This window comes from Primulina eburnea, chromosome 11, assembly GCF_022965805.1.
Source record: "Primulina eburnea isolate SZY01 chromosome 11, ASM2296580v1, whole genome shotgun sequence".
Taxonomy (NCBI): Eukaryota; Viridiplantae; Streptophyta; class Magnoliopsida; order Lamiales; family Gesneriaceae; genus Primulina; species Primulina eburnea.
The window spans coordinates 5,041,205-5,057,984 of record NC_133111.1 but is presented as its reverse complement, the minus strand read 5'-3'; the positions used below and the strand labels follow the sequence as shown (position 1 = coordinate 5,057,984).

Sequence of the window (16,780 nt, the reverse complement as noted above, 5' to 3'; positions counted from 1 at the left end):
GATGTTTGTGAGCTGCTTTTAAGTTTCTCTCGCAATGATCTTACCACATTGAAGTCTCCTCCCAAACACCATCTATCTCCACATATTACCTCAATCCTGCAATTTCATCCCAAAAATCCGATCTTAGTCTTGGTTGACACGGCCCATAGACGGCAGTGAACCACCAATCAATGTTTTCGTCCTTTTGAATATGAACTGAGACCGAGAATTCCCCAATTAAATTATCCTTGACAGAAATTAATCTTGGATCCCACATAATTAGAATACCCCCTGACCTTCCCACAGCCGGCAGATTAATCCACTCGACGAACCTCGATTTCCAAACACTTGCAATAAATCTCCTATCCACCACCTCTCTTTTAATTTCCTGCATAACTATTAAGTCTGGTTTTTCTTTGGCAAGAATGGCTCGAATCAATCCTCGACGAGTTGCTGAACCACTTCCCCTAATATTCCATGATAGAATTTTCATTAATTCACTTCTGCATCCCCATCATTCTCGCTCCTCCTGACTTCAAATATCTTCCAATCTCCTACCTTGCTCCTGTGACTCAAATAAATCTACCTTCTGTATTCCCATCAATTTCAAACACTCATTGTGAACTTGTACATTACCTGCCTGTCTCCCTTGGCTCACACCCTTCTCTACTTCAATCCAAACATCTCCAGACCCCCCGAAGTTATTTCCCGTAGTACCCAACTTTTGACTCGATAATATAATTTTCCCCCCACCCATACTCTCTACCCCTCCCCCAACCCGACCACCGGTTCTGAATTGGGAAGTTGATTGAAAGAAGACTGATTAGAATGAGAAATATTGGGTAGATTGCATACCTTACTAGGAGATTCATCAAAAAATTCGCCCAGGTCTTCGAAAATGAGGGATTGAGTTGTTGTCTTGTCGGAGTGATCTGAAATATGACTATCCGCATCACTGAATTCTCCTCCTTCTTCTGACATATCATCTTGCGTTCCTTGATTTAGTTCATCCTCCCACTTTCCATCCTCCCCATATATTAAGTCTTTGTCTGCCTTGCCAATAAAAATCTTTGAAGCTTCTCCCTTCTGGAATTGGAATGTTTTTTTGTCTGACTTGATATGTTTCCTACAGTACACTTTGTCAAACTTCCTTGCTTTGGGGAAGTACTCCTCCTCTGACCCTTTAGTAACAGCCTTTCCTTTGTCTGTAGAGCAGTTAGAATCAATAATCCCCTTCTTGAAATCATTCTCTTCCTTCGGCTTTAATCTTTTGAGAATCTTGATTTGCTTTCCTCGAAAACATGGTTCTGATACGCAGCTCCTACCTTCTGGGTTATCAGTCCTATCCAGTACTTTATTTTCAGCAAGTTCTTTACCCATGCACCTGTTCTCCGAGTGACGATTCTGGGAATCTGATGTAGTTCCTTCTTGAGATGCTGCTCGATGAGTTTTGGTGCCCTCCAATTGTCTTGAGTGTCTATCCTCAATGGATTCTACATGTAATGTGTTTCCCTTGCATCCTTGCACTCTACCCCATCCTTCCACAACTCTAGCACCGTTGACCAACACTTGTGCATAAGATCTTTTTTCATGCTTTTTATACGCCGATTTGTTGACTGAATCCACCAGAATGTGAATGATCAAAGGTCCTATTTTTGTTTGGATCCTTATGTTTCTTTTAATGAACCCTCCTTCGATGCCTACAACCTTAGTCTTTGCTGCTGACAAGTCTTTTAGCATCAAAGTATCTTGACTAATACCCAACAAACCACCACCGATGTTTCTGAAAAGGTCTGTGGACCATAGGTCTCAAGGTATGCCCATTAATCGCACCCAGCTTTCGCAACATTCGAATACATCTTCTTCACAATTGCTATTTTGACTCCACTTTTCAAAGGACAATGTCACTTTATTTTCGAAAAAGCACTTCTTCAGTTTTAAATAAAAAGATGCATCCTCTTCATTGTGCGGCCACCACACTGCTTTATTGGCTTGGAATGGAAACACTTCAATACTTCTATGGACTGCTTTCCCTAGTGTCTTACTTACCATCTCCCACGATATGTTAACACAATCCTTTGTAATGATGATGGCTTTGCTCCAGTCCTTAGATCTACACTCTGGCAATGGTTCCAGATTTACAGCATCTGAAGAACCCAAGTCATTAGCATTCAGCCTTAAATTCCCACGCTGCTGTGATTAATCTACGGGTAACTTTAAATCTACACGTCTCGAACTGTTGTCCCTTCTGTTTGTCGTGATTTTGGACAAAAGCGTAGCCATCCATCTCCAACCGCCATTCAATCTTCCACTTGGAATTATAATGCGCTGAGTCTTTCCTTTCCCTCCTATCTTTGATATTTCCAAATAGTTTCCTCGAGCATTTGCATATTTCTGCATAGAAACCACTACTTCCCTACCTCTGAATCTATTAAATTTAGGGCATGATTGTGGTTTGTTAATGTAATCCCACAATTTCGCCTTAATCCAATGCAGACTTTCGAAATCCAGTTCCAATGCATAGCTTGCATTCCTTGTTCTCTCAGTCATTAAAACCGAATTACCCCTCCTGCCCATACTTAATAAAAACAGTTTTTGTTCAATTTTGGTCTCGCAACAAGATTTGAAATAATTTCTGAACATGGTTGGAAACATATCGGAGCGAAAGAGGAGGGTATATGTAGCAAGTGGCTAGGTTAAAGGTCGGGAGAAAAGAGAAATGCTAAAGGGACGGTAAAAACGAAACAAGGGATATCGGGAAGAGAAATGAAGAAGGTTCAGAAGTACATTGGAAAAAAGACGACATACAAGAGGTTTTTTTTTTTTCCGGGAGTTTATGGTTGTTGTCGCCGGCCGTTGGTCATCGCCGGAGACAGAGGATGAAGACGATCGATGAGGCTCAGAGATATTGGAACTCGGTGAATGAACGGTGAAGAGTTTCTGACGAACAGTGGTTTGGGGGGGGGAGAGCATTTTCAAAATATTCTCTCTCTTCTTCCTTTTTCGAACAGTCTTGTGTTAATCTCTTCTTGTTTAACATACATCTGTTACCTATTCACACAGCTACAACAACCTCTTGAGGGAAAATATGGTAAGAAGCCTTTCCTAATCAAATTACAACAAAACTATAAAAAATTATCATAATTTTGATAATATTAAACATGATTTCTTCATAACACCTTGGATTTCTAACACCTCTAAGTCAAAAATGGACAAACATTCTTTATAATGTATCTACAGGGGGAAAGAAAACAGGGATTGGACAGGTAGACAAAGTAAAATTACGTCCAGTGCAACCTCCAGGCTATGTCTGTTATAGCCAGGTGGGGGCGTAAATGAGTCTGCTTACAAAAAGCATGTGAAATACAAGCTCAAGCTTGAACTCAATTTTACAGTAAGCTTGAACTTTAGGTTGCAAACTCAGCTTGGGGACACAATTTTATGTGAACAAATTCGCGAACTCAGACACTTAATTTGGTCCATTAAAATATTGATTTTATATTTAAAATATATAAAAAACAACATTAAAATTTATTTTAAGCGCATGAGACTAGAGTTAATCTCGAGCTTTGGTTCAAAAATATTACGATCCATTGAGCTTTAAGTTGAGCCAACTCGCTCAACAGGCTCGTGAGGAGCCAATTCAAATTATTCTCATTATTCCCGACCCCTACAACCAGACAACTAGAGTAGATGGACAGAAGCGTAGTTACTTTTCTCTAGCAATCTTTTGTTTCTCTGCTGCCAAAATGAAATGCGCTTTCAATTACAGTTCATGATGGCAGTAGATAAACAACAAATCCCTATATCAGTTTTCTATTCTCATAGAATATTAAATTTTAAAATGGTAGGAAGCTAGTGAATGTAGAGAACACAACATAAAATTTATGGGGTTCTAGCATATGATGGCTATATGCATATACAATTATCACCGGCCATGAGAGCTAAAACAATAATCAATCATACGATCATCCTTCTTTACCGTATGTGATAAAATATCATGGGAGTTAATATCGAAAGAAAATTTTCAGAATTTAATATGATAAAATAATATAAAAAATTATAATAATTTTAAATCTAATCCTAACGTAAATAGTTACTTTTTAGCATCTTTACACAAATGAACATGCATTTGGAACAATAAGATAAAGAAAGAGAGTTGATTTAGAAGCTTTATTAAACCTCGAATTAGCTGTTCTTTGCCCAGCCATGACTTTCTTCCTGTAGCACCGCCAAAATGAATTTGCCACATTTGGCTCACTATGTGATTTTCTGGTAAGAATAAGTTTTAATAAGTTGAATGAAGACATAATAACAGATTCTTTTCATGCAAAACACATTTCGTCTCCATCAGAAGTAAGCACACAAATTTCATGGATTATCTCATAAACAAAAACAAATTTTCCATATTAAATCGAAATCAGGAATAGCAAATATCAACACATTTTTTTCTTGTATTGGACAAAAGAAACCATATTAAGCTAAAGATGCATATTATGTAAAAAGCAAGAAACAGAACATAAAAATGTAGTGTCAGAACTCAAATAATATAAATCTGATAAAATACTTACTCTTCAACTTCTATTTGATCTGAAAAGCCGCAAAGAGGACTATTTGGTTCAATAGGTGAATCATATGAGTCGTTCTCTGCAGAATCACTCTCTCCAGCAGATAGATGAGAAAGAAACACCGCCTTTGCTGAAAATGGAATCAGCTTGCCAGGAGTATGTACAAGATCAACCAAAAGTTCTATTGAATCTGAAATAACAATGACAGAGATGTGCTTATAGGAATCGGTTCGCTCCATCACTCCTTCTCGAGGTAAACCCTGAGAACATGGAAAATAAATCCAAAGTTTGTGAAAATGTTTTCAGAATAGACCTCTACTCCTATAGACTCATAAATGTCTATGTCGCATGTCAAAAACGAACAGAATATGTAGCTTTAATAAAGAGATGTGCTTATCACTCCTTCTCGAGGTAAACCCTGAGAACATGGAAAATAAATCCAAAGTTTGTGAAAATGTTTTCAGAATAGACCTCTACTCCTATAGACTCATAAATGTCTATGTTGCATGTCAAAAAACGAACAGAACATGTAGCTTTAATAAAGATAACATTTACCACCATAAGCCTACATTCAAGCCCGATAGTGTCGGCCAGAACTTTGAATAAGATTGCCCGGGAATGGCAAGAACCGTGCTTTATCTGACCAAGCATATGGATACCATGGTTTTCCAGTGAGTGAGAGCCTTCTTCGAGGGCACCTTCTACTGGATCTGATTCTGATTTTGGTCGTTTGAAGAAATCGCAGACCTGTAAATTGTGTATGGTAGCCAAAAATAAACTGTGGATGTTTTAACTATAGCTCAAACACTGTTTTATGCAGCTTGTTTATCTATAGTTGCCATTCAGAGGGCAAAGTAACTGGCCAGGAAGTTTTAAACATGTTCCATCATTCCAACTTATACAGAAACCCACAATAGGCCATATTTTTGGTCTTCAATAGATACATTTTGCAACTGCTTTTCTTATCCACTAATAATGTAAGACCGGCTGTATGCCGTTATGTCAAAACCAATAATAATTTTTATTATAGGAAACAATATTATATTTGTGGTAAATAGAAAAATTGGGCAAAAAGGAGAAAGAGATGTAAATCTTATTTCTTGAAAAATGAAGAATATACAATGCATATGTATAGAGAATTATCCTACCAAACCTCCCTTAAAAACTAGAGATAAAGAAAATTATTCCTATCGTAACTACTAGCAAGATAAATAAGATAATCAATACTCAATATCCCCCCTCACGCTGGGCTATATGTGATGATTGACCCCCTCACGCTCGTGTCTTCAAAGATTGACCGATAAAAAAGCTTTTTTCACTATGTCTACACGTTACATGCGAGAAGAAATGTAGCTAAGCTCAGTTAATTTCTTCTCAAGTTTCTCACTTGAACAATTTCGGTCCTCTTCAACATGTTTGGTTCGATCACGGTGGACAAGATTTTTGGCCATATTTATAGCGGCTTGATTGTCGCACGTTAGATCCATAGTATGATCATCCTCCAATTTTAATTCACTGAGGAGTCGTTTAAGCCACATTCCCTCACAAATTCCATGAGTTAGTGCATGGTATTCTGTTCAGCACCTCTGCGAGGCACCACTGGTTGTTTCTTACTCCTCTAGATGACTAGATTCCCCCAAATAAAGGCACAATAACTAGAGGTAGAGTGTCTACCGCTTTGGGAGCCTCCCCAACCAACATCACTGTATACATTGACATTTCTGCTTGAATTTTTTCCTGAAAAGTAACCCTTTCCCAAAAGTCTCTTTTAGGTACCTTAATACCCGATAAACAACTTCCATGCATTCTTCGGTTGGATTATTCATAAATTGACTCATAACAATAACAACAATATATGGTCGTGTGCAGGGCTGTAAACGAATCGAATCGAATTTTAAGAAATTTTCAGTATTCGAGCTCGAGCTCGAATCCGAATAAACATATTCGAAGCTCGATTCGAAACTCGAACTTTTATTATTTTCGATTCGAACTGAGGCTCGAGTTTGAATTCGATTCGAACTTTTCAAATAATATATATATATATATATAATATTATATATATATATATATGTACTTAATAATATTTTATTTATTTTTTAAATATAATGCTAAGGTTCGCGATCAATCGAACAATATAATTTTAGCTCGAATTCGATTCAAAAAATATTCGAACATGTTCGAGTTCGGCTCGAATTCGATAATTTCGAATTCGAACCAAATATTATTCGAACCGTTTCGAAAAGTTCGTGAACGTGTTCGGTTCGTTTACACCCCTAGTCGTGTGTGCAAATAGATTAGTTTGCCAACCAATCATCGATGTCTTCCCTTGTAAACTTGAGGACAATCCTTTCTCATCCCTAATTTGAGGTTTGGATCCACTAGAGTCTCTACCGGTCAGCACCCCAGCATACCTGTTACCTTCAAGGGTCTAATACACACTTTCTTTGAGAGATTGATATCCAAAGGCTGATCTGGCTACTTCTATTCCCAGAAAATACTTTAAATGTCACAGGTCCTTCATCTCACCAAAATTTTGATGCGAGCCATTCCTCATTGTTTCATGTAAGGACAATATCATCAACATAAACAATGATCACAATAAGTTTACCTCCTTCTGAATGTTTAACGAACATGGTGTGGTCAGATTGACATTGGGTGTATCCGTCTCTTTTTAGAACAGAGGTGAACTTGTAAAACCAAGCTCGAGGAAATTGTTTGAGACCATATAGCGACTTTCATAGCTTACACACTTTGTTGATCTTTTTTCTGATTCAAATCCTTGAGGGATATCTATATAGGCTTCCTCCTCAAGATCTCCATTCAAAAATGCATTATTCACATCAAGTTGATACAACGACCAATCTAAGTTTGCTGCTACTGACAAAAGTACTCGGATGGTGTTGAGTCTAGCAACATGGGAAAAAGTCTCTCAGTAGTCAATCCCATTAGACTGTGTATATATTTTTGCGATCAGTCATGCTTTGAAATGTTCAATATCTGCTTTATGCTTAATTGTGAATATCCATTTGCATCCAACCATCCTCTTCCCTTGTGAAAGCTCAGTTATCTCGAAAGTGTTATTCTTTTGAAATGCTTGTATTTCATCATGAGTGGCAACTTTCCAATTTGGGTCTTGGTGGGCTTCTTCGATGGAAGATGGATGAACTTGATCTATCCAGCATACAAAAACTTGATATGCAGGTGATAATTGTTCAAAGGAGACATAGTTACATATCGGATGTTTTATACAAGTTATATCTCATTTTCTTAGTTCAATAGGTCTATCATCTGGATCATTGTGTTCAAATACATGAGAGTCATTGTCAAGTCCAGTAGTACCTTTATGGGTCTACCGGGAACTGGCAGTGGACAAGTGTTTTTGGCTTGCTGTTTTTGTACAAGATCCTATCGACCCCTTGGTTGAAGCGGTTTCCTAAGATAATAAACCTGAAGTGTCACATTGGTATAGGTGAGATCATTATTTGTGGTATCATTATTTGAGATTGGATCAGATGTGTTGTTGCGCTCAGGTTTACCAGAAATGTCACGATGACTGGGGTTTCAGTTGGTTCACAAAAGGTAATAGTGGGATCGTTGGTTTCCCAATTTTGAGGTTCAACTCTACAGCTATCCCTCTGAAGAGAGGAATTGGGGTAAAAAGGCTCATTCTCGAAGAAGGAAACATCCATGGATGTTTAAAATCTCTGTCACAGGAGAATAACACTTGCATCCCTTCCGATTTAAAGCATAACCAAGGAAAATGCATTAAACCTCCCTAGGTTCAAGTTTGCCATGGTTTTGGGAGTGAATGTGGACAAAGGTGGAGCACCCAAAAACTCTTAAGAGATGCTGGGAAGTAGATGTGTGTCAGGATAAAAGTCAAGAAATGATTGAATAGGGGTTGTGTACCGCAACACTCGAGATGACATTCTATTAATGAGGTATGTTGCAGTAGGAATTGCAACACCCCAGAAATAACAAGGGACGTTGATGGTAAATAGTAAGGATCTGGCAACTTCAAGCAAGTGGCGGTTCTTACATTAAGAGACCCCATTCTGTTGAGGAGTGTCAACAAATGAACTATGGTGAACAATCCCATGGGTGACCAGGTACTCTCCTAGCGCAAAATTAAATACTCACGAGCTCTATAAGTCCTAAGGACTTGAATTTCTACAGAAAATTGTGTTTGGAACATGGTGTGAATTTTTTAAAAAGTTGTGTTGTTTCATATTAGTCCTTCATTACATATACCCAAGAAATGTGAGTATGCCCATTCATAAACAAGAGATACCAATGGGTAACAATGATATTTTTGACATTGGAAGGTCCCGAAATGTCACCGTGAACGAGGGAAAAAGGTTTGGATGGTTTATATGGTTGTGGGATGAAGGTATTTCGTGTGTGCTTTGAGATTTGACAAATATCACAATGAGAGATATGTAAGTTTTTATTAATGACTAAAACGGAAATAATTTTTCGAGGTACAAAAAGTTTGGATGCCTTAACCGATAGTGTCATAACAGAATATCACTATCTTTATTTAACTGAAAAACAAAAACAAAATTCAACGATAAATGACGATTAATACTATTGGCCTGATTTCTCGAGAAGTCCTTCGTCCTAAGGAGGTACAGTTCAACACAAAAATCAGCATTGCCAATCTTACTCCCCAATGCCAGTTCTTGAAAAATACAATCGTCTACAGTAAATATAGCACTACATTGATGATCAAGGTTGAGCTTAATGACATATAATAAATTGCACTTAAGGTCGGCACAAATAATACATTTTTTAAACACATATCCGGAGAAAGTTGAATAGAACCCGACCAAAGACCTTCAAGCAAGACCCATTAGCTATTCGGACAGATTTAGTACTGCCCCAAAACGTACTGTAGGACACAAAAAATATGAAATTGCCAGTCATATGGTCCGACGCACCAGATTCGATTATGCAAGATGTGGATAAATCTCTTAGTGAGCAAAGCAAAAGAAAATTACCTTGAATGACAACACTGTCTGTACCAATAATCGAGGGGATCGAGGTGGATGAAGTTTGACCAAACAACTTATGAAGCACATCAAGTTGTTCCTTTGTGAATGGTGGCGGATCCAATGAAGCGGTATCAGTCATAGCAGCATGTGCACACTTCTCCCGAGATGGTTTCCAGTCAGCAGGTTTGTCGTGAATTTTCCAGAAAGTTTCGATATTATGGCTCGGTGTCTTGAACTTTTCGAACCAAAAACGCCCTCGCCAACGCTTCCCATAATTTTGGGAATGTTGTGGACCTTGCACACCACTGGGCTTCATTGCCTCTTCTGATTGTTTAAAAGGAGGACGCTGAGTGGCCAGGGCGGAACCATCAACGGGATTTGAGGCACCGAGGGAAGGACCCAACATCACTTTCCTACGGCTTTTTTCCGAACGAACATCATAAAAGGCTGCCCGAAGGCTGGGTAACTGCATAGTTGCAAGAATCATCCCCCTTACTTCGTCGAGATTACTGTTGACGCCCAATTCTGAATTCCAACACATGTTTCTGTTCAACAATGGATTGGTATAACTGCTCAGAAGTGGTCTTATGTGTATTGTTAAATGAATGAATTTCTATTTCGTGGCAGTGGACCCCTAGTCCACTTCTTGTAATGTAAACAATCATATATTAATAATATTATTATGTTTCTTATAAAAAAAAATGCTCAGAAGTGGGAGAATTCAAGGCATGAATTTTGAATAAACCCAGTTGTTGCCAGTGACGGGTAAATGTAGTGAAATAGACAGTGACCATAGAATCGCCCCGTTATAGATTGTGAAGAAGGTCTCTGGACGAGTAAGTATCTCGCGCCGTCTCACATATTTCCTTCGCAGAACGTTAAAGAAGGAAATTTTCCCCTATCTCGTAGTTCATGGAGTTAATTAGCCATGACATAACCAAGTTGTTCTATGACTTCCATGCTTTGAATTTGGGTCATCGGATTCCGGTCGTGATGATGCCTCCGATAAGAGTTCATCTTTTCCTCCTCCACATATGCACATCATCATAGATTGCGACCATTGGAGAAACTTTTGCTTATTTAATTTATGGCATGTGATTGGCAGAGTGAGGAATCGCCCAGTCCACGGGTCGCCGGCACTGGTGCGGTGCTAGTGGAAGAAGAGAAATTAGAAGAGTCCATACTGTATTTAGTCAGCGGTGATGTTTGACTCTCGATACCATGTGGTAAATAGAGAAATAGGATAAAAAAAGAAAGAGACGTAAATATTATTTCTTGACGAATGAAGAATATACAGTGTAGATATACAGAGAATTATCCTACCAAACCTCCCTAAATAAACTAACCCAATCTTATCTAATAAAAGATAAAGATAACTATTCTTATCATAATTACTAACCATATAAATAATATAATCAATATTCATTAATTAAAAGCAATTAATTACAAATGTTAGACAAGTGATCTGCACATGAACAGAAAAGAAAAGACAAAAGCCCTGCACAAATTAACAACATATATAGCTACAATCCCTTGATAAATATGAGATCAAGAAGTTCTTAAACTCTACATACTTCCTCCCGATCCAGTTATATGCCCAAAGTTTAATCTTGTCTCGACACTTTTCAACCGATTATTCTAAACTGTCAAAAATCATTTTATTCTGCTCCAAACATACTGACCAACAATACAATGAACTCTCACTATCCAAAAAATTATACTCATCCTGCCAAGTTCACATCCAAGATCTGCAGCAAATAGCTCGTGCGAAGATCTTAGAACTACCCATACCAAACTCATCTCCTGTAAAGCTCTGAACCAATGACAGCTCGTGAAAGAACAATGAATAAGCAAATAATCACGATTCTCTACCTCTTTCCAGCGTAGCACTGGCACACGAAAGAACTTCTTTTGCATAATCACAAGTTGACAGCTTACCCAACATCGCAATCCACGAGAAGGCTAGAACTTTTGGTGGGATCGGTATTTTCCAAATGACATAAAAGATAATAAAGGAAAGTCGTTGGAAAAAAAGAATCACATGAAGATTTGACTTCGAATAATCCTGAAGGGTCCCCACCCCAAACCCTGATATCGTCAACCCCTTCAACCAATATGACCCTCTTTAGAGACCCAATCAAAGAGCTCAACTCCTCACTTCCTCATCCCTCGAGTCCTTCCATAGATGCAAGACCCAGGATATAAAAGAAGAGGAAAAGCCCTCCGACTAAACAAAATCAGAATTTGGATTTTGATGAACTAATGATAACTGAAATGAACTAGAATAAAGATCCTTAAAAGATTAATCCCCCCCACTCCAACCACTGCCCTCACTAACTAGTGAAAAACCATGTATGTACTCGAAATAAACCTCCAGGGCTTCTAAACGTACCATTTCTTAGTAAACCCGCGTCCCTGTAACCCGTATTTGCTCACAATAACCTTATTCCATAATGGATCCTCCACAACAGAACACCTCCATCACCATTTCCCCAAAAAGGCCCTATTCCTCAAACAAATGTGTCCAATACCCAAACCCCGTATTTTTTTTGGTTTACAGACTTGTTCCCACGCAACCATATGACAACGTAATCCTCCGTACCCCTTGGGCCAATTCATCACTCTGAAATCAAAGTCAATCGCTTTCTTCCAACTTGCTAGCTTCTTAGACAAAACAGGTTCCCAGAACGAAATTTTCATCGAATTTCTGCTCAAAGGGACATCCAGATATGTAATGGGTCAACTCTCCCTCGTACAATTGATCTCTCGAGGTAACTCTTACTCTCCTTCTATATAATAAGGTATGCACTCTTTTCCACATTGATCTTTAATCTTGACAAAAACCACAAATGGCTCTAATTATTGACAAAGAACAAAGTATCATCCGCAAATTGAATGAGGTTCCTTGCCTTGGCCTCGTCAATAAATCTACCCAGCATGTTTACTATCAAATTAAACAAGAAATGTGAGAGCGGATCACCTTGCCTGAGTCCTTTCTCACCCTTGACTTTACCCCTTGGCCTACTACCATTGATAAGAATTGAACAAGACAACAAGTGAGCTTAGACAATTGCTACTCTCCAACAAATCACGTCACAAGTCTTTGAATAACAAGATTCAACAAATGATATTCATTGACATATTCTAGCTATATATTATCAATTAAATTTCCCTGCAGTATATCCAATTTTCTTTGATAATTCATGACAATTTTAGTGTGAGCTCCCCATACATGATGTTTGCTATTACTAATATCTCTAGCAAATTTAGAATGGCCAAGGATGTATCATTCATCAAGACACCAGAAACTAGCAGCCTGACATGCCTCACATTATACCACAGGAGCTACTTTATAGAAACAAGGTTAAATAAGCATTCCCTTTTCTTCAAAAAAATATAGAAAGGACAGACAAATACATGCATTATTTGATATGAGAAGATGCAAGTACAGGGTACAAAAGGGGCTCACCAATCCACTTATCTTCTTGACCATGGCAGCAGGACTTGAATGCAGTCCCTTCACCAAAGTGGCTGCCAGCTGCTTTAACATGAAAAGCTTCTTATCTTTACGAGCATCAACAATAATTACATTTGGTTGAAGCCCCTCTGCGTCCAGAGTGTGAAGGTCGTCCAATGAAGGAACAATATCAAAAAGTTCTTTGATTCTTCGTTCCTACAATGCACAAAGCATTATGTAGCAAAAAAATGACAATACGCTATACTAATCATAATTGCCAGATGGAATCAAATATTCCTTAATATTCAACAGATAATAGAGAGAATGACAAGGACTGTAGATGTGACTGAAAAATTATAAGTTTTTCCCTAATTCTGAGTCAACATTTCACTGGTGCAACATTCCAATCCACAATTAAGGGAATCATAAGTATATAGGGTGAAATGATATCAAAGCTTCTGATTCAGAAGATGGGAGAAGTGGTATATACAAGTTAAAATTACCAGAAGGATCCCGAATCCATCCGATTTTTCAGGTTTCTTGTTCAAAGAAGGTCGTGGGCATCCCGCACTTTTCACCGAGGTTACCAATGAAATTGGATTTGGCGGTAGACTATGAGCCAGAAGAAGTCAATGATAGCCGAATGAAGATAAAAGGGAAGGAAGATTCAGCAAGTGTTAGTGAGGTGGAAGGGACACGACTTGGACGAAGCTATGTGGGAAGATATATCTGTAATCAAAACACAGTTCGCAGAGTTTGGTCTTGGAGACAAGACCATCGTCGGGGATGGGGAATTGTTATGGGATTAAATAAAATGGGCCAAAAATTAAATAGAGAAAGGCCTATTATACAAAATGTTCATTCAAGAAGAAAGAAGAATAGTACACATGGAGGGGAGAGGGAATAAAGAGGGAGGAATATTGTTGTCACATCATTATGTTATTTTGTCTAGAGAGTTGAGTGACTAGCTGTGCTAGGGAGATTGCATTTGTACAAAGAAATGCCTTTGGGAAAACTACCTTACAGCTTCATTATAATATTTCAATGTTCTAATTGTGACCTAGGCGCTAAGCGGCAGCCGACCACACCGAAAAGGTGCTAGACGGCCAGCCTAGGCGGGTATATGCGGCCCTGATTTTATTTTTTTGTGTGATTTTTGTTTGGGTTTTTAATTTTTGAAAGACTGAAAGCTCAGTAAAATAAAATTGAATGGTGAACAGAGGTCTTATGTCCAACAAGAAAAGATTTGTTGGCTTGCGCTTATCCTAACGCACACAACATTCATCTTCGTCTTCATCAAATCAAACAAGAAAATCGAAACAGCCCCTACAGGTATTTTTTTTTTTATTTTAATTTCTCCACAGTGTCTATTGTCCATCTCGTTTTTCTTTCTTCGAATTCTTTTGTGAGCAATTTAGGGGAACTTTGGGTGTGGGTGTTCGAATGGCGCTTTGAGATAGCGAGAAACTAGATTGGTTTTGTGGAAATGACTCTGTTAGATGAACTAGAAAAAGGTTCAAGACTTCAAGTACTCTTTCAAGATCGTGAGACTTGATGTGTCTAGAAATTTTTTGATTCTGCTGCATTAAACATATTTGAAGTAAACTGTTTTACTTGTATGCATGCATGTTGCTTATAGCGTTCGATTTTATTTTTTTTGTAGGTGATTTGGTGGTAGCAAAGGAGAAAAAGGGTGAGTGTCCCTTCTGCTTCAGACGCGCCATTAAAAATGTGGGATACCAACATTTAGGGACTACTGATTAAGCTTGAAGGACTCTACTGATTTTATTCTTTTTTTTTTATAAGAGACAAGATTTTATTAATAATATGTTATGAACAGTTACAACAATGGACAAGTGGTCCATTATCATGAATTACATCGCAAGAACCAGATTTAACTAAAAACAAAGGCCCAATCTCGCAATAAGTAAAAAACGGAGACATTCTTGAAGTCCTCATGAATTCCGATCCATGTAGCTACAGTGATCTTGATTTTTTCCCAGCATTGTTCTGAATTCTCTGCTTTTTCATCAAAAATTCTTCTGTTTCTCTCCAGCCATACTGTCCAGCATATGCAATGCACCACGACCCTCCAAAAGGTTCTTCCTCTCTTTCCAGTCAAACTCCCCAAATCCATACCGAATAGATCCTTTGTTGACTTCGGGAGCACCCAAACTAATCCAAGTTCTTTCAATGCTTTAGCCCACAATCTTCTCGTGAATGGGCAATGTATAAGAATATGATCCTGAGTTTCGTTGTCATTCTTGCACAAAACACACCAATTTGGGCAAATAGCAAATGAGGGCCACTTTTTTGTATTGTCTTCGAGGTTGGTAGCTTACCCAAAGATACAGTCCAAGAGAAAACTTGAATTTTTGTTGGAACCGGGACCTTCCAAATTTGATCGTAAAGAGGAAAAGTCGGAAAACATGTAGGAGGAAAAAAGGACTTGAAGAATGATTTAACCGAAAAAAGACCCGAAGAATCCCCTCTCCACACTCTAAAATCATCTACCCCCTCAGTCAACCTAATTTTCTCTAACACACCTAATAACTCAGACAACTGTAGAAGTTCTTGATCACTGAGTGCCCTCCTAAAGTGAAAGTCCCAAGAATGATTAGACATAGCACTGTCAAATACCATAAAGTAAGAAATAGGCAAATTATGAACTATTGATATCTGATATAGAGACGGAAAAAGCTCTTTGAAAGATGACTCGCCCCCCCCCACCTATCTTCCCAAAATCTCGCTTTATTGCCTCCTCTCACCTCAATAGATACCATTTGTTGAAAAGTCGGGTATATTCGGGAAATGAATTTCCAAGGACACTTGAATGTAACGTTCCTCGCCAACCCCGCATCCCACCCATTCTCTTGGAACCCATATAAACTTACAATAACTTTCTTCCAAAGTGTCCCATCTTCCGCACCAAATCTCCACCACCACTTCCCCAACATGGCCTTGTTTCGCAAGATAATATTCCCCAAACCCAATCCCCCTTTTTCCTTAGATTGACTCACCTGCTTCCACGCGACCAAATGACTATGCAAATCTCCATCCGCTCCATCCCAAAAAAATCTCTTGAAATCTTCTCCATCAACTCGACTATGCCTTTGGGGATTCTAAAAAGAGACATGTAATATATCGGAATAGAATTCAAAACCGATGATATCAACGTTAATCTTCCCCCTCTTGACAAAAAAGCTTTTTTCCAACTCGTCAATTTCTTTGACATCTTAGCCAAAACGGGTTCCCAAAATGAAGCTTTGATCGGATTTCCACCTCACGGCATTCCCAAGTAATTAATTGGCCAACACTCGTTCCCACATCCAATTTGTTGCGCCAACATGCCTACTTCCCCTTGATCACAATGAATGCCCAAAAGAGCACTTTTTTCCTAATTGATTTTTAATCCCGACATATGACAAAATGATCCCACCACTTGAACCAAAAGCCTGATGTGGTGCTCGTTTCTTGCAAAGAATAGTGTGTCGTCTGCAAATTGAATGTGAGATATCTCGACTTTGTCTCTACCCACCTCAATCCCTTTTATAAAATCTCTTTCCTTTGCTTTGTCAATCAATCTCCCCAATACATCAACTACCAAATTGAACAAAAAAGAGACAATGGATCTCCCTGTCTAAGGCCTTTATTCGCCTTTATTTTACCTCTCGGTCTTCCGTTAATCAAAACCGAGAATGTTACGTTCGATACACATCCTTTGATCCATTTTCTCCATCTCACTCCGAACCCTTTTTTCATCAAAACAAAGTCTAGAAAAT

The 16,780-nt window shown here is 38.4% G+C and overlaps 1 protein-coding gene across 3 annotated transcripts in view; it reads right to left on the bottom strand.

The window, feature by feature from the left end:
- The window catches only part of LOC140804834 (probable serine/threonine-protein kinase SIS8), a 42,712-nt gene that overhangs the window by 10,731 nt on the left and 15,201 nt on the right, over positions 1 to 16,780 (bottom strand). The window contains exons 3-7 of one of the 3 annotated variants that reach the window (XM_073160984.1): positions 13,011 to 13,214; positions 5,103 to 5,294; positions 4,948 to 4,965; positions 4,551 to 4,780; positions 4,162 to 4,251 (exon numbers count right to left, since the gene is read on the bottom strand). In XM_073160984.1, the coding sequence (XP_073017085.1) occupies positions 4,162 to 4,251; positions 4,551 to 4,780; positions 4,948 to 4,965; positions 5,103 to 5,294; positions 13,011 to 13,214 (734 nt within the window). Of the gene's footprint in view, positions 1 to 4,161; positions 4,252 to 4,550; positions 4,808 to 4,947; positions 4,966 to 5,102; positions 5,295 to 9,547; positions 9,667 to 13,010; positions 13,215 to 16,780 lie in introns of those variants that run through there. The other 2 variants (XM_073160983.1, XM_073160985.1) reach the window with 2 other exon arrangements.